Source organism: Trichosurus vulpecula, chromosome 8 (assembly GCF_011100635.1).
Source record: "Trichosurus vulpecula isolate mTriVul1 chromosome 8, mTriVul1.pri, whole genome shotgun sequence".
NCBI classification, from domain to species: Eukaryota; Metazoa; Chordata; class Mammalia; order Diprotodontia; family Phalangeridae; genus Trichosurus; species Trichosurus vulpecula.
Window position 1 is genome coordinate 8,571,675 of NC_050580.1, and position 18,666 is coordinate 8,590,340.

An 18,666-nucleotide genomic window follows, 5' to 3' on the forward strand; every position below is an offset into this window, starting at 1 on the left:
ACATCCAGGTCAGGCTGACTCTGAAGGTGAGACAGGAGGCTTCTGTTTCTCTCAATCCACACAAGATTACCTCATCAGGAAAGGTAACTATTTTCAGATTGTGTCTGTCACAGATGAGAATGGCCTAATCACATCAGAGGAAGTTTTTTTTCATAACAGAATAAAGATCATGCTCTGAAGACAGTTGATTAAGCATTATAAATCCACATCGGAAGCCATATGCTAGGCATAGTGGTGACAAATTACAAAACCTAATGGTGTAAGAGAGATGAAGTGATATGAGGCCGGCTAGTTGGAAATGACAGGGCCCCGCAGCACAGGCCACTTGGCTGAATCTATGGGGGACCAATGACCAGGCCAGCAATCCAGCAATGATAAGCTAGAGAGCCTCTTACCATGCCTGCAGCGGGGCCACAAACAAATGCCCCAGCCCTAAACACACACACACACACACACACACACACACACACACACACACACACACATACACTCGTAGACAGTCTCTCCAAGTAGGCTGTCAATTCCATTTTAATTTCCCTGGTGTAACAGAGAGATCTTCATGTTCACCAAAATAGCTTGTTAGTGAAATTCAGACGGGTAAGATGGGTAAGGCCACCTGCATTCTCAGGGTGACTGCTGATGTCAGATGCAACTCCTGAAATCTTTATCTTCATAAATTATGCTCCTTTGTGGGACTCTGCATTTCCATGTCATTACTGTGAGAAGGAAGGGGTGGGTGGAAACTAGATTCCAATCGAACTCTCTTTGCTCTTCATATTATTGTGTGGCTGGCTCCTCCATCCTTGCAGGGCAATGATTCAAAGAGAGGGCCACCGGATTTAATGTCAGAGTGCTGGGGTGGGAATCTTGTTCTCTCATTAATCACCTGGGGGACCATCTCTTAGCCTTTCTGGGCCTCAATCTGCCCATGAGTAAAATGGAGTGGGATCAGATGTCCTCTGAGATCCCTCCAGTCCAAAGTCTTGGATATGACAGTGATGACGATGATGATGATGATGGTGGTGGTGATGATGGTGATGGTGATGATGATGGTCAGCCATAAGCTGTTGTGAAGGAAAGTTCTCCTTCAGACTCTCCCACTTCTGTACCCCTCCCCCTCCCACACACACAGAGGGGGTCTAGCCTGTGCCTAAAGTTGATTTTGTTCTGGTCTCAGCTTACACGTAAGATATCCAAACCCATCAAGACTTTTTCCCTGAGAGGGCTAGCAAGGAGGACAACTTCTCATAATGTGATTTTATTTATTTTCCTTCTAAACAATTTGCCTTCCCATCTTCATCATGAGTCTGTGTGCTCTGAGGGGTAACAGTCTTTAATGGGGAGAGTGGCTGCCTCAGCAGCATCACAGGCAGCATTCCACACCGAGGCTCACTAGCTTACTCACGCTCGGTTGCTCATAAGCCATAGCAGATAGTGGCATACCAAATGCAAGGCAGCCTTTGGCAGCACGAAGAGTACTATTTGGCAGCAGGGACCAAGGTGCTGATGAGCAAAGAAAACAGAGAATCCATCGGGGCATGTGAAAGGGGTGCCATGAGAGAATCCATCGGGGCACGTGAAAGGGGTGCCATGAAATGTGCCTCAAGTTATCTGTTGGTGAGGTGGGAAATGCTTGTTACAGATCTTTGTAGTCCCAAAGGGGAAAATGGAAAGAAACCTGGGAAATCTCTTCTTGGTCATTAAGGAGACAGATATCCATATTAGAAATGATGTCATGCTAACAAAGAGGTCTCTAGTCTCAAAATATTTGATACATATAATCACTCAATCAGTAAGTATTTATTAAGCACTTACTGTGTGCTAGGCACTGTGCTAAACACTGGAGAGTTAAGTAGAAGTCAAGGCAGAGTCTGACTCCTTTTTAGCCCAAGCCCCAATCAATGACTCAACATGCATTTATAGGAAAGTCTCCAAAGGAGTGCCCCAAGGATCTGGGCTTAGCCCTTTCTTGTTTAACTTTTAAGAATCAATGGCCTAAAGAGAAAGATAACGTGCCTATTAAGTCTGCAGGTGACACAAAGGTTGGAGTTCCTAGCCTACACATAGATGACAAGATCCCATGACAGTTCAATAGGATACAGTACTAGGCAGAATCCAATAAGATAAGATTGAATAATAACAAAGAGAAATCTTATACTTGCCTAAAAAAATCAATTTCACAAGTATAAGATATAGAGGGTGCGGTGGGAAGAGTGGCTAGATAACAATTTATCTGAAAAATGATCTGGTGGTTTTTGTAGACCACAAGTTCAATATGCAGCAATAGTGAGAGAAGTCAGAAGGGTGTGATCACAGGGAGACACACTCTTATTCCCCGACTCGAGAGACAACATCTCCTCTGGACCCTGATCTAGTTAGTCCACATACGGAAAATGGCACGATTCCTAGCAATTCCATTTCAGGAAGAATACCCCCATGGAAGAGGTGGTCTAGAGGATGACAACTAATTCAGTCTAAGGTCAGGTTTCTTTATATGCCAGATGAGAAGAAACTGGGGATTACTCGGCCTGGAGAAAAGACCCGGAGAGAGTCAGATGATGGTTAACTTCAAAGAGCTGAAGGGCTGTCATGTGGAAAAGGGCAAAGATTTGTTCTCCTTGGCTCCAGACAGCAGAACTAGGAGTAATGAGTGGAAATGACAGAGAGGCAGCTTTATGTTTCATCTAAGGAAGTACATCCTACCGATGTGGAATGAGGTGTTTGGAAGGAAGGGGGGTTCCTTCCCATTGGAGGTCTTTCAGCAAATGCTAGATGACCAAACAGATGACCTTACTCATGTGTGGACTAGACAAGATGGCCTTTGTGGTCCCTTCAAATCAGATCCTGTGCTTCTGCATATGCTTGGAGATCTTTCTGCTGTTCAGTGTATTAATGGGGTGCAAACTTTCTGGTTCTCATATGATACAACTTGCATTTCCCTTGTTTTGAACTTCTTGTGGCCACCTAGAGGACCAGAATGTTCCATTTTCTTCTTGCTTCTCAAGTCTCTACAGTAAACATTTTGATTGGTATTGAATTATTTATCTTGTTCTTCGTGCTGCTTGCTTTGATTCCTTGTATCACATTAACCCTTTGACTTTTACCTTCCATCACTGATTAAGGGTGGTTAGAATTTCTAATATGCTTTTGTTTTGAACTTCTTTTTCACGTGTTTCTTTTTGATATCTTTAATTGGGCAAAACTGCTTTCAAGTGGAACCAGTAAACTTCTCATGCCTTTCCCCAGATCTCCAAGAACTCTCTCAAGCGGCTTCTGCCATGACAGTGTGTGATACTCTCCTTCCAGGCAACCCTTGGAAGCCCCTCTTTCCCTCCTATCATTCTTATTGAATCAATGACTGCTGCATGTACTTCCTGGGGCTGTGTGCAAGACCTGAAAAGTTTTCAATCTTTCCATCCAATGCTGTGGGTGAATGCATTTACTTGTAGTGGTGGTGAGAGTAGACACTAGCTTTTGTGAAATTGCTCTGTTTGGGTATAGCTGCTCTGCTAGTTGGACCCATGCCCTCTGATTCAAAGGGGGCTCCTCGGAATTCCAGCCTCAGTGTGCCTGTCTCCTCCACAAAATCATTTATTATTGCTATTATCATCAACTGGTTTTTCTCTTTTGGTGATGGGATTCCAGTAGAAATGATCTCAGGGCAAGATGCTATCCTATGCTACTCCTTGATGGTCAATGTTTTATACAATACTGTACAGGTGGACAAAATAAAAGCTTTATGTAATTGAATAAACCATTAAGGATGTCAGCTCACCCTCAGTAGATGAACATCCTCACTGAAAGCATCCTTGGTACAACTCTAATTAGCAGACAAAAAATGGGAATGATTTATGTTATCCTGTTCCAGTGTGAGTTTAATGTCCTCAGTCCAGTCTTTATACCTTGAAAGACTTTTTTTTGTTTGTTTGTTTCCTGTACTTTGGAGATGATGAGTTTTGGGATAATGGTATCTATTTAAAATTTTTTTCTTAAGTTTTTACAAATTCATGTTATGTTGTGGCACTTGTAAGAAACAGTTTGGTCTGTGATAATGGAGGGGAAGTAGGGTGTTTTACTATCCTGTCTAGGATAATTTGAGGCCACGTTTGTCATCTGTCGGTCCATGGTAGACAGAGAGCTTCTGATATAGGACTGTGGGTACCAGGTCACATCATGCTGGCTAGTCACCAGGAGCTAAACTTTTACAGCCTGAAGTGACACATTACGGCATCTCTGACATTGTCTTTTCATAATCTACATGGATCATTAAGGATGATCCTTTAGTAATGTTGAGTGCCAATGACTTGGTCCAAATTTCCATCGGAAACGCGTCCACTTCTATAATCGAATCAGCATGGCAACAACATTTGTCCAATGCTTCTTTGGTCTAAGTGGTCGACTGTTGGACTCAAGCCTTCCAGCCCAAAAAGGGCTGTTTGAAAATCATGTCGAAATACATCCATGTGCTTTGCAAAATCATCGGAGCCTGAGTTGCTGCTTTGGTGGCTCGCTTTGCTATCACGTATAACATTTGGAATTTGCAGAAAGTTTTCTGTGGTCTCAGGGTCTTTCTTTTCCCTCTTCATAGTTTAATTCTTCCTTGATAGCTTCTTGCATTTCTTATAATTCAGGCTTAGGGACAGGGTCATGTTTTATGACTGCCTGGTATTTATGCTGCTGGAACTGGTTGTTACAGTGTGACTTGGAGCTGACTGGATGAAAGCCTTGTACATAATAGGTGATATTTGTTTCTAATTTTGTTAGCTTTGGCACATTCGTTGTTGCTTTTATCATTGTAACTATGTTTATTATTAACTAGACACTACAGACAGGGGAACGTTGCAAACACCAGTGAGGATCATGGACTTGAGCAAGAAGAGACCATCTAGATGTTTAGTCTATCAGCCAATAGCAGCACTGATTAGGTGCTTACTATGTGCCAAAGGTGGAGGAGATGGAGATGGAATGCTGTGCCTGAGGAATATGAAGAATGCTAGAATGGATAGAGGGTAGTCAATAGTTCATAAACATTTGCTGTGTGCCTGCTATGGCACTGTACTAAATGCTGGAGAGACAAATGCAAGAAAAAGAAATACAGTGCCTGTCTTGAAGGAGCTTCTCATCTAATGGGAGGAGACAACTCACAAAAGGAAGCTGGAGAAAGAGGGTAGAAGGAGGGAAAGAAGGTACCCAGTTTGGGGCATGATGGAGACGCCCAAAGAAGTCCCAAAGCAATGTCGCTGGTGAGAGTTGGGAAGACTGCCCAGGCCCTCTTTAATAGGCCATGGCCTTGTCTGGAGGATAGGCAGAAGGTCCAATTAAGGGGCAGAGGGCCCTGAGGACATGTGAGGCCCCGGCTGAGTTCAATCTTGTGGCATGAGATTTCCTGATGATGAGTTTCCTGGAGAAGGAAGGCATGATGGAGAGGTTGGAAGGTGTATAGGTGGTGGGAAATCAGAATTGTAGAACCCGCTAAAGAAAGGCCAGAAGGGTAGGGGGAGACCAGGCCATGATCATACATGTGATCCTAGAGGTAAGAAGAAGCCATGGGAGCACACCAAGGGAGGAAGGGCAGAGAGAGGCGGTTGGGGAGGGGTCAGTCCAGGCAGTGGGTTTGGCATGGCCACACCAGCACTTTGGCTGCTGGGTGGGAGAGACCTGAGGCAGGGGCCCTAACCTGCCATAGTCCAGGTGAGGGTCTGGACCAGGGTGAAAGCTGTGTGGGTGATGGTGAGACCCATGGGAGGTATGGTAAAGGTAAAAATGCTAAAATTTTTCACCTTCTTATCTTATAAAGGACAAATGTGAGGACCAAGGAAGCCAAGTGACTTGCCCAAGGTCAAACAGGCGGGCATCACAGGTAGGGTTGGAGCCAAGTGCTCTGACTCCAGAGTGAGCCCTCATTCACATGCACCAAGAAGGCGCCATCTGGAAGGGGATGCTTTTAGCTCAAGAAGTTCCCGACTTTCCCTCATCATGTGAGGCATTACACATCAGAGTCGTGGCTAGTGATGTTCTGTCCCACCATCCGTGAGCTCCCTGAGTACTGGAATGAGGAGGGATCATGGTGAAATGGCCCAATGTGGACAGCTGTGAATGGCAGAATGCCCAGCCAGCTTGATCTGCACTTGGACGATTGGACTAAGAGGTGGAAGAAAAGCGTTTCCTTTAACCCAGCGCATTTTTTATAAAATGGAGCCTCTGGGGGCCATTATGTAAACATAAAGACAGTAAATCCCCTTTTAATGGATCAGGCCACTAGCAGGTAGAAAGAGTCCTAGATTCAGTGTCCGAAGACATGGATTTGAAGCTAAGTTCTGCCACTTCCTCCTTCCCTGTGTGACCCTGACTAAGTCTTTTTCCCTCTCTGCCTGTTTCCTTCTCCATAAAAGAAGGTTTATGAGGGTCCTTCCAGCTCTAATATGTCAATCCTCTGAGTCAATGCCCATCAGACCTTTAGGAATGGCTGATAGGAAAAAGGAAAGCAGCCCGAAGATGACACAGCCTCCAGCCCATGGTGGGGACCCCCGCCTCCGGGCCCTGGGCCCCAGACGCCTACCTTGAGCAGCTTGGCATGCAGCAGCAGGGTATAGGCTGCCTCAGTGTAGTTGTCACATTCTTTGTGTAGGTCACAGAGCTTGTATAAGTACCTGGGAAGAAAAGAGAGCATCGGAGTCTGGAAATGTCACCCAATAATTGGTGTAGTGGCCCCCAGTGTATGCTAAGCCTTCCACATCATGCGATGCACCTGTCTCTCTGTCCTCATGCCAAGCAAAGTCTCAGTCACAGAAGGGGCAGAGAAAAACCAGACCCGGTGACAGAGGAGAATGCTCTGACCTCTCACAAATTCATTTCACCACTGGCTTGTGGTGACTCTGCCTGATGATGTCAGGCTGGTGGTGGTTTGTTTTTTCTTTTTTTTTTTTTTGGGGGGGGGGAAGATGAGGTCAAGCGAACAAGTGAATGAAACTAAGACATAACAGTAGAATGTTCTCCAGAGACCTCGTTGAAAAATGATGGGTTTCTCCTTCATTCCCACCTTTTCCAGACAATTTCCTCATGTAATTGAATCAGGCTGACACAATGCAAGTTCCATTTTCAAGTGATTTCTTAATTTTCTGTTGACTCCAGAGTTGAAAATCAATGAAAATGAAAAATCTTCAGTGGCAGCACTGCCAGGTTCTCCCAAGACTACGGGGCCTGGCTGGAAGGCTGCGGTAGCGGCAGGGGAAGCTCTTCCATGGAGCAGCTTAAGTTGCTGCAGAAAGAGACCCACTTAGCTCTCCTTCAGACACTCATGATTGACAATTCATATGGAAAACGCATCTCCTGAAGTGAATTTGACTGGATGTAAAGAAATATGGAATAAGAAAAAAAAAAAAACAATGAAATGTTTCCAGGAAAACTAAAGTTTGGAACACTCTTCATGATTTTTTTTTCTTCTTAATGCACAGTTGAAAAGGATCAATGCTCTGAAGAATTATGGGAATTATGGGATCCAAAGTTTCATGAGGACTAGATTTAGCATCAGTAAGACGTGGGTTTACATCTCACCTCTGACATGCTCTGGCTTAATCTGGACAAGTCACATAACCTTTCCCTGTCTGGGGTTTCTATCTGTCAGGTGGAAATAATAACCATCTACACAGGGTTGTTGTGGGGTTCAGAGGATTACAGAATGACACGTTTAGAACGTGGAGAGAACTTACTGCCCATAGACTCCCATCTCCTCCTTTTACGGATGAGAAAGACGAGGCAAAGAATAGGGAAAGGATTTGTTTGGGATCCTGCAACTAGGTAGCGTCTAAGGGGGAATTTGAACCCCAGCCTTCCTGACACCAAGTTCAGCGTCCCTTCCATGTTGTCACGTTGACCCTACGTAGTGAGTGCTAACATACATAATGTGCTTCACCAACCAGACAGCGCTACGCCAGTTACTCTTACTAACAGTGCTGCTATTTATGTTTGCCTTTACTTCCTGTCATTGGGGCTGGTGCTTACCAGACCCCACTCATCGTTTCTACTCTTTGCCTCCAAGATGGCAGAGATACAAAGGGCCCAGAAGTGGGTCGGCCAGACACACACGTGCCAGGCCTAACATTCAGAAAACTTCCAGGAATCAAGCCTCAGGTTTAATGCCCTGATGCAAACAGATGCTTCTAAAGCAATTTGCTTGGTGCACCATCCATACATCAGCTCTCCAGCAATTGTAAGCAAGGTATAGGAACAGCTGGTGCTTACAAACCTTATGTACATTTCTTCTCTTTCGATCTCTTTGTAGAAATTCTGAAAAGTAAAGTGGAAAACAAAGCAATGTTTTAGAAAAGAGGATTTCCCTGGAGGTCACATGCGTATGATATTAACAAGCCCTGACCGCAAAAGAGAATGTATGACCACATGGCCCTTGACCCCCAGTTGACTGAACTTGAAACCAGTTCTGAGGCAGATCTTTGCCTACAGCTGGAACCTTTGCATTTCTTCTACTTTATACACTAAAGTGAAGGGTTGGGGGAGGAGGGGTTGGTAACTTACAGGCTTACAATTAAAATAGCATGCAAGGCAAAATCCAAGAGAGCTCCCTCGGCCCAACCTCATGCCGCTCAACTCAGCTGAAGTTCAAAAATATGTATTGAGCCCTTGGTATTTGTAAGGTACCAGGCTGGATGCTGGTGATAATGAGATGGAGATGAGACAGTTCCTGTCTGTAAGGAGCTCCCAATCTATTGGACAGATATAACACATACACGGCCAAGGAATACAGAAGGAACTCCACTGAAAATGAAAACAGGAAAGGCATCTCTGAGACCACCCCATTAAGACCAGACCTGGAGGGAATCTTCTTTCAGCCAGCTTTGGCTTAAAGGCCGCCAATAAGATGAGTCCACTAGACCTTGAAGCAGCCTATTCCTCTTTGGGACAGAGCTAACTGTCTGTGAAGGAAAAGCTTCTCTGCCTCTGAGCTACCCTGGCTTTCTTCAAGGCTCAGCAAGAACCTCACTTTCTGAATGAAAGCTTTCCCAGGCTTCTCAACAACTAACATTTTCTCTTCCCATTATCCCCCTTGCCCCTCCCCTTCTCTCTTTCTCTCTCCCCCCCTCCCCCTCTCCACACATACATATGTATATGTATCGAGAGATATAGGGATACATATTATATATAGATATATAACATATATAACATGCACACATATATCTCCTTTGTACCTAGTTATTTTCGTGTGGTCTCCCCCACTTAGATTGTGAGCTCCCTGAGGGCAGTGACTAGTTCTACCTTTCTTTGTATCTACAGACCTTAGAGTCATTCCTGGTACACAGTAAGTGCTTAATTATTAATTAATTGATTGATTGATCGATCGAGGCATATCTGGGCATAACACATAGGGTGACAATCTCCTGATGTGTATGGAGCTAACCCCATTTGCCTTCCTTTTGGGCTCCAAAACCCTGAAGAGAACATTTCACCTTTAAACAGGCACATTCAATAATTTAGAAACCTGGCTGATGGCTTAATAATTTAGAGTTTTGTACGATTTAGAACTAAAGGAATTTATTCCAACTTTCTCATTTTAAAGATGAAGAAATGAAGGCCTAGGATCCTAAGATTCCATATTAAGAACTGGGAAGTACCTCAAAGGCTACCAAAGACCCTGGGATCTTCTGTGCCCCCCCCCCCCCATGTGCTCTCTTTTAATATTCAGCAGGAGAGCAGGGGGTAAGGCCACAAGGGTAGTGAGGAACAGAATCAAGATTCTAACTAGGGTCACTCTGATTGCACTTCTAACTGTCTGACTTAATAGAAAGAAAACAAAAGGCTGTGTGATATCTGGATGAGCAGAGGACATCAACAACTGGAGATCACGGTGGGAGAGGGTGAGTGAGATCAGGGAAGGCTTCCAGGCAGAAGAGTTAGTGGCAGTAGAGTTAAGATCTAGATGAGATGACAGGGAAAGAGGAAGAGAAGGAACATTTCAGGAGTGTAGGACCCTGAGCAAAGACACAGAGGGAATATCTAGAGCCAAGGTGTCAAATTCCAAAAGAAAGGGATTCTTGCCAGCAGCATACTGACTTAGAAAACCACAAATTGACGTTATCTGTGTTGTATCATATTTTTATTTTTTGTTAGGTATTTCCCAATGACATTTTAATCTGGTTCACCTCTTGGGAGTTTTGCTGGCACATGTGGGCCAGAGTTTGACACCTCTGGTCTAGAGGACAAAGCAGAGTCCCTCTGGGCTATTGCCACCATGACTCAGAAGGCTTCTCATCCTAGAATTTCTTTCAGAGCTTGGGCCTTTCTCTCACCAGAATATCCCTCCACCATTCCATTGCTTGGGCTCCCTCTGAAGAATCCATTTTGGAGAAGGGCCCAGGCTGGCTAGGCTTCATTCCATCCTGCCTGAACTTCTGATTGTCCAGATGTCACCACCATATCCCACAGAGAATCTCCCTTCTTCCCCAATCAACCCTCCACTTTTCAGCTTGTGTTATCTTTCCTTGTTAGAATATAAGCTCATTGAGGGCAGTCTTCCTTTTGGCCTGTATTGTATCCTGAGATCAGCACAGTGCCTGGCTGTGTAAGTAAGTAAGAGTTTTACAAATGATTACTGTCTGGCCAACCAGGCCAGTCTTACTGGAGTGTGGGGTAGAGAATAGTAGTATTTTAGTGGCATAAAAATTTGGTTGGGTTGAGTGGAATGGACCAGATCTGCTGGCATGTTAGGGGTGAGGGGGACGGTGGAATGGACCAGACCTGCTGGTATGTTAGGGGTGAGGGGGACAGTGGAGTGGACCAGACCTGCTGGGATGTTAGGGGTGAGGGGGGCGGTGGAATGGACCAGACCTGCTGGGATGTTAGGGGTTAGGGGGACAGTGGAATATACCAGACCTGCTGGGATGTTATTTCAATCATCCAAGCAGGGATCACCAGATTTCACTTCAATTCCCCGATACTTAATAGAGTCTCAGTGTTGGAAGGGTCCTTAGCAACCATTTAATCCAAATCTTATCTGAATGAGAATCTATTCCGCTATAGGTCCCCAAAAGTGATTGCACAGCTTTTCTTGTGATGGTAAAGTCACTACCTCCTAATCCACTCATTTCTCTTTGGGATAGATCTCAATGTTGTGACATTTTTTCCCAACATCAAACTTGTGTCTCTCCATCACCATCTCCCTCTTCCGTCCCGTGCCCCCCCCCCCAACTGCTTTAAGTTCTGACCTCTGGGGCCAAGCAGAACACTGCTAATTAGTCTCTCTTTTTCTTATGATAGCCCCTCAGACAGAGAGATGCTACACATGTGCAATCACCAGGATTTGATAGCCCATTGGCCATGAGAGGCGTGGGAAAAGGAAGAACTACAGATAGCACCACAGTCATGGACTTGATGATGGGTGAGGGGGAGTGCCATGGACAGAAATGGTGAATCAGAAGGAGAAGCAGGCTTTTGGAGATGCTGAGCTGGTAGGACTTCCACATGGAGACGTCCCATAGGCAGCTGGCGATACAGGCCTGGAGATCAGAGACGCCCGGGTTAAATAAAGATGGAGCTGTAAAAGTCGTCCACCTAGAAGTGGTAATTGAAGCTATGGGAATAAAAGTTAGAGGAGATTGAAGGAAAGGGGGACAAGGCTAAAGCTTGAGGGACACTGACATCGGGGAGTCAGGAAAGGCAGAAGAGACTGAGCAGTAGGTATAAGAGGAAAAAAATCAACAGTATTGCTGAAACCAGAGGGGAGTCAGGAGACTGGGGTGAAGAGGGTCACCACTGTTCAATATTGCAGGAAGTTAAAAAAGGGTGGAGGGACAAAAACTTGCCATTAGACCTGTTGATTAGTAGACCACTGGTAACCTCTCTGAACCTCAACATCCTCATCTGTATAGTGGGAATGCTCATCTTTGTCCAGCCTCCCAGGGCCACTGTTAGCCTCAAATGAGATCACAGGGAAGCACTTAATGCTCTAAGGGCTTCAGGTGCACATCGTAGACTATTTAGGAATCATCTTGTAAGCAAGGAACAATCCAGGCTTCTCTGGTACGGGTGGAATGTACTGATCATGGTCTTCATTGGAAATACCCAACACTGAGTGCCACCAAGTACCATCATTCCCAACCTGGCCTCTTTTTGGAATGAAGGAAGGCAAGGCTATTAATGAGAGGAGGTGAGGGGCTGAGAGAGAGGAGGCAAGACACCCAATGTTTGCAGCATTTTCCACATCCACATCCTATAACTCGTGTGGCAGAGCCAAGTAAAAAGAAGCTTCCTCCCTTGCAGCTGACAACCAAAGAAATCAAACACAGAGAATGTTTCAAGGGAAAGAAGGAACCTTCACTTCCGACCAGTGCTCACACAGTCTTTCTTTTTGCCTTGTGTTTCTATTCTCAGCACCTAGCACGGTGCTTGCACACAGCTTCCTGTTCTGACAAATTACGGGAATAAAAGTTAGAAGTCAGTGAAGACTAGTTTAAGGATCAGACAATGGGGTTTGCTCAGTGAAAGGATGTTGGTCATGCCCTTCTGAGGGAGGTCGAAAGACGCTGAAGAACCTTTCTCAAGCCGACAAGTCCGGGCTGTGACCAGGCACCGGGAGAACCCCAAGGGGGATGACGCCTTGAGGCTGCACAAAGTACAGAGGCCTCTAAGGCTGCAGCATCCCATCATGGAGAAGCCAGGGGCCGGGTGCAGCCCCCAGGCTGAGCTCAGTCTTGGCAGGCAGCAGAAAAGTCCATCTTGGTGAACTTTGGACTCACCAGCACGTTGACGGTGCAGCTCATTCGATTCTCCTTGTTTTCATCATGCATGATGGTCCGGTAGTCCAGGAGTCTCTCCATCAGCCGCACCACAAGTTTGACAAACGTTTCTCCCGATTTGGCGAGGTATTTGTGTTTCCTGCAGTGTTCCAGAAGGCTGAAAAAAAATTACACACACTTTGGTAATCGCACTCAGGAAAGGAAGCTCAGGCGAGGTGTAATTTTAAATATTTTACATTATTAACACATTTTAATTATTTCTGGGTGACAAAGTTCATCGTCGCCTAATTACCATCTCCCCATCTCTCCTCTGATACAAATCCCGTTGTTAATCAACACTTACATTTTATCAAATAACACTTTGTACTGTTCGTCTCCTCGGCCACCTTCCACTTCGTGATCCAGCTTGGTGATGATCTCATTCTCAAACTATAATTAAACAGAGGGAGCGTCAATAATCGGCCTGGTGAGTGCTGCACTCGAGGCCGGGGACTGGCGGCAGGTCCCCGGCAGCTGCTTCTCGGCCGCCATCTTGGATCGTTGTGTTAATAACAATGACAAATGGCAATCTAATAATCATAATAACTGTACTGGACGGATCTCAAGCTCACAAATGGACCGATTTACGTTATCTGGCTTGGGATTCAGAACAACCTCTCCAAGCTGGATTTCTTACAAGCCAGTTACTTAATGTCTCAGAGCTTCATGCTTGGGTGTATCTAATTATTATCCCCATTATAACAAAGACTGGAATTCAGAGAAGGAAAGTGATTGGTCCCAGGTCACACGACTTGTGTCAGGAGCAAGATTTTCTAGCACTGGGTTGAGTCTGTCTGTACAAGGCCAGAAGACAATGATTCAAGCAGGCTTCTTGGAGTAAACAAGAATGATTCATCCTTCACCAGAGTAACTACACTTAAATCTCCTCCTAATTAGCCACAGAGTTAGAAGGAAACCTCTGAACGAAAGCAGAGGAGCCCAGAACTGTAACAAGAAGCTCTGGCTCTTGGGGTGAGGAGGAGAAAGGAGAACAAAGGGAGAGACCTTGGACCTTGAGGTGTAAGCCTCCAGAGCAGAGAGGGAACTGGGATTCTGTACTTGGGGGAGGTGGGGGAGACCCTTGCAGAGACACCAGGACAACAGAGGCTGTCACTGTGGAGGCTGCTGTGGGGGGTCCAGCCTGGAAGCAGCTTACGGAGGGTGGAAAAGCACTGGCATCTCACTTAGCTGTGAGTGACTCTCATGCAAATCCTGGACTTAATAATAATAATAGCATTTTGAGGTTCACAAAGTACTTTCACAAATATCTTGTATTATCATCACAACTCTGGAAGGTAGGTGCTTTTAGTATCCCCATTTTGAGGAAATTGAGGCAGGTAATAGTTAAATGACTTGGCTAGGGTCACACAGGCTGGATTTGACTAGAGGGCTTCCTGACTCCAGAACGCATATGCTCCCCACTGTGCCACCTAGAAGCCTCTAGAGTAGGAGACTCCTTGGCTTCTGTTTCATGACAAGTCGATGGGTAGGCAGCAGGGCCCCTGGCTCTGCCTGGGTACATGCCAGGGATGAGGTGATCTCTTCTGAGCACTTCTGTGAGACCATAGCTGAGCTGATGAATCTCACTCAAATACCTCACTCTTGGGATCTGGTAGGAAGGGGAGGAGGGAGGCAGCAGCAGGCATTTCCTTCAGCTCTAAGATATGATGGTAACATGTGAACTATGGCTACCTAAGCCTAGGTCAGGGAGTGGGAACAGTCACATAACAGATGTAGAGGGCTTTGGTGTAGGGTCAGCACACCACTGTGGAGTGCAGTCATGGCCTTCGGATGGTAGCTCCTCACCCAATCCACCATTTCTTTCTGCTTCCTACAACAGTACAAGTCCCTCCTACATCCTCTCTACTTCAGCCCCTTGGGACAAAGTCCTCATTGCCCTGTCCTAGTTACAGTTCTAAGAACATCTAGTGTAATCAGGACGTGACTCTAATGGGATCAAAATAAAGACTTCACCATGAGGCCGGCCTTCCTTGGAGCCTAAACAAAGGAGCTGACTACTGACAAAGGACTGAATTTTAAGGTCATTTCACCTACAGGATGGTTCTGGTCCATGGAACTAACCTTGGGGCTGAGCTGTGCTGGCTGCTGAGTGCTCGTGCCCAAAGGCACATTGCCTACTCTGGTTAGTTTTAGACTGCACTACGCTTCACGCTCTAGGCTGGTACCCGCCCGGTCTGTCTTGTCACCATCGCTCCCCCTGCTCCCTTCCACCTGTGGCTCTGGGGACAATGGATTTCAAACAAGTCTTGCCATTGCTGTGGAGGAGGAGTCAAAGCACCACCTCCTGTCTCCACTCAGCAATCTCATCACTTCCTAGACCAAAATGCTCTTACCTGGCCACCATTTCCCTCTATGTTGTCTCTTGATGGTCAAATGTCATATTCTTGAGAGAAGCCAGTGCCCGGCACAGAATAAATGCTTAACACATGTTTTCATTCATTCATTCATGAAGCACAACAGTAAGTGCCAACATAATGTTTTACAATAAATACATGAACTCAATGCTGGTAGGATTGTGGTAAATCATGTACCTGCATTTATTGCTGGAAGATTTTCAAACTTGTAGAATTATTTTAGAGTAATTTGGCAGCCCACAGCAAAAGTTACACAGATAATATAACCTTTGACCCAATAATTTGACTGCTGGGAATAGACCCTGAAAATGTTATTTAAAGAGAGAGAGAGAGAGAGAGAGAGAGAGAGAGAGGGAGGGAGAGAGAAGGAGAGAGGGAGGGAGAGAGAAGGAGAGAGGGAGGGAGAGAGAAGGAGAGAGGGAGGGAGAGAGAAGGAGAGAGAGAGAGGGAGAGGGAGGGAGGGAGGGAGGGAGAGAGAGAGAGAGAGAGAGAGACAGAGAGAGAGAGAGAGAGACAGAGAGGGACAGAGAGAGGGAGGGAGAGCGAGGGAGAGAGAAGGAGAGAGAGAGAGGGGGAGAGAGAGGGACAGAGAGAGGAAGGGAGAGGGAGGGAGAGAGAAGGAGAGAGAGAGAGAGAGAGAGGGAGAGAGAAGGAGAGAGAGACAGAGGGAGAGGGAGAGGGAGGGAGAGAGAGAGCACTATTTAAAGATTGTGATAGCATTATAATAATTGTGGAAAAAATGGAAGCAACACACAAATCTAACAGTAGGAGAATGGCAGATAATTTGGAGCACATTAATGTAATGAAATATTAGTGTGTGATTGAGACCAACAAGTAGGATGGACACAGATAAGGCAATCAGGAAAAGACTTTATGAAAAATGAGAAATGAAAACCGCAGAACCAGAATAAGCTGTCTACAACTACCATCCCATGAGGAGGAGTGAATTAGAACGAAGGTACAAAGAATCTTGGTGGGGAGTCAAAAGCAGGCATGCTACTGTGCAGTGAAACTGACTGATTTAGATGTTAATGGCGACGAAGCAACTTCAGTTGTTTGTACTGATGCTCAAAGTAAGATTTCTAAGAAAGCATTTCATTGGTCAGGCAGTCAACATTTATTAAGCATTTATTATGTGCTTATTATTATTATTGCCAGGCACTGTGCTAGAAAGGGAAACCCCCAATCTCTGCCCACCAGGAGCACAATCCTAGTTTAACATGCCAAATAGAGGACCTTATGTTTGCCCTTGGAGGCAGTGGGAGCCAAAGGAGTTTATGGAGTGAGAAGAGTGACATGGCAGATCTGGACTTCAGGGAAAGTCTAACTGAGGTGGTGGGTAACAGTCATCATTCACTACTGTGTTCAGCTAAGATAACCTGGACTGACAGCAGGTGTTTATTCCCAACATACAGAAATTGAATCCTTTGTCATGAGGTAATCAAAGGACATTCTCATTCCGAGAACATCATTTTGGGAAATAAGATCTTTAATCTGCTCCCATTTAAACCTGGTCATCACAAATCCTAGCAATAACCAGCTGATCCTCCTTACCAAATTCTGACTGACAGCCCAACATTTTCCAAAACTGTGGGTGAATGTTGATTTAAATAGAAAAGAACCTGGCTCATTCTAGTTTTACCGACCTCTAAGCTGAGTAATCTTTATCAACACCTGGGCAATTTTTTTTTTTCCAATGAGGATTTGATATCAGAGATCTGTGGTGAGGACTCCGATTGTAGAGTCTTCATTATGATGGCTATTATTGCTTAAAAAAAATACCAGAACCGATTTACCAATGTGCTACAAACTACTTCCATAATTCGAATCAAGCTACCCTGTTAAAATAAATTAAGATGGTACATCGGGGCATATAGTTTGCTTGTTTTTTTTTTAATTGTATACTACTGGAGCATTTGAGGTGGGCCTCCAAATCTTTACTATAAACTGACATGGTTTTGCTGTATCTTTTTCTAAAAGGCAGCAGAGGCTCCAGTGTTTAATATTCTAAATCATCATTTCTTTTTCTCTGAACCAAACCGATGCCCCATTCTAACAGATGCCTGGCGTGGCATGGCGATGATGTTGGCAGTTCCCAGAATATGATGAGTTCCTCCCGGTGGGATAAGCCTTGGGTAGAGCCTCGAGTGGAAAAAAGCAGGTTTGCTACCTGAGGACCAGTTGCACTGAGGGCAGTGGGGCTCATCAGCAAGAGCATGGTGATCAGGTGACTTTTTTGGGAGGAGTGGGGGTGAGGTCAAAGCAACTCATGAAAGTATCTAATAAGGACCATAGAGGTTGGGACCATTCAAGGTGGTAGGGAATCCAATCTTAGGCATGGCATTGAAACTGCAGGTTTTTGTGTGAGTCTTAAACCGAAGTGTTCGGAGGACCCTAAGGGGCAGTCTGCAGCAATGGAGGCTCCTAGTGAGAATCCCAGCCATGTTACTTTCTACCCAGGTGACCTTGGGCAAGTCTGCTTATTTCTCAGGGGCTGTTTCCTTATCTGTGAAATGGCAGAAATGGACTAGAGACCCTTCCACTTTAAGAATCTGATTCCTAGGCTTCTGGGGAGGAGATTTCCATATGAGAAATTCCCTATACCAATGAAATTGCAGGCCTGGATTTAAAAAAAAAAAAGCTTAAAATATTAGGGATCATTCTTACATCACAGCTTGTTTCAACAATCCGGCTAGCAGCTGTTGTGGGGTGTAAGACCAACCCGAGTCCAACAACAAGAATGCTGCCAGCATGCTGCAAAAGCACAGGTTCTTTTGATCTGTTTAATAAGGAAAGCTACATGAAGGGGTTTGACAAGCTTGCTTCAGTTCAGCATACAAATATCATTCGCTTAGCTCAGGGGAAGAGACCAGCACACTGAACTTCAGAGCCAATTATAAACAAATTACAAACATCAACAGACAGACCAAATACAGATTCATAGTTACCAACATCTAGGTTCAGCCCGGGAGCTCAGAACAAGGGCTGGCCCAGAGTCACGCCTGCCACCATGGCTGTGGGTAAGAGCTCCAAAGAAGAGAAGGCCAAGCCCTGGTTTTATATCTTTTTCAGCAGCAGGGGTGAGTCACACATGCGACTCACCCATGTGACCTAAAATCATCACAAAGAGGTGACTTAAACCCACGTGGTCTAAGAGCCTCTCATGTCCCAAACCTATCACTCAAACTCATGTGTAAAACTAGGTCCTCCCCTGAGTTAGCCCCACCTGGGGCCTCACCCCAGTCACCAATCCACACCCACATAGGTTCCACACCTAATAGGGGTTAGAGCCTGGGGCTTAGAACCTAGTAAGGCTCAATGAAATACACTGAATTACTCAAAGCAAACAAAAGCCAAACTCTTCAAGGGCACTTGTTGAACTATGTGCTAAGAGCCCGTTTTGCTTACCAACACACAGCTCTATTATTACTACTACTACTAATACTACTACTACTACTACTACTACTACTACTACTACTACTACTACTACTACTACCACCACTGCC

At 45.2% G+C, this 18,666-nt stretch overlaps 1 protein-coding gene across 2 annotated transcripts in view; it reads right to left on the bottom strand.

Annotated features, from left to right (window-relative positions):
* The window catches only part of DOCK1 (dedicator of cytokinesis 1), a 604,993-nt gene that overhangs the window by 75,324 nt on the left and 511,003 nt on the right, over window positions 1–18,666 (bottom strand). For both annotated transcript variants that reach the window (XM_036734505.1, XM_036734504.1), the window contains exons 34-37: window positions 13,090–13,175; window positions 12,747–12,903; window positions 8,246–8,286; window positions 6,560–6,650 (exon numbers count right to left, since the gene is read on the bottom strand). In XM_036734505.1, the coding sequence (XP_036590400.1) occupies window positions 6,560–6,650; window positions 8,246–8,286; window positions 12,747–12,903; window positions 13,090–13,175 (375 nt within the window). The remainder of the gene's footprint in view (window positions 1–6,559; window positions 6,651–8,245; window positions 8,287–12,746; window positions 12,904–13,089; window positions 13,176–18,666) is intronic.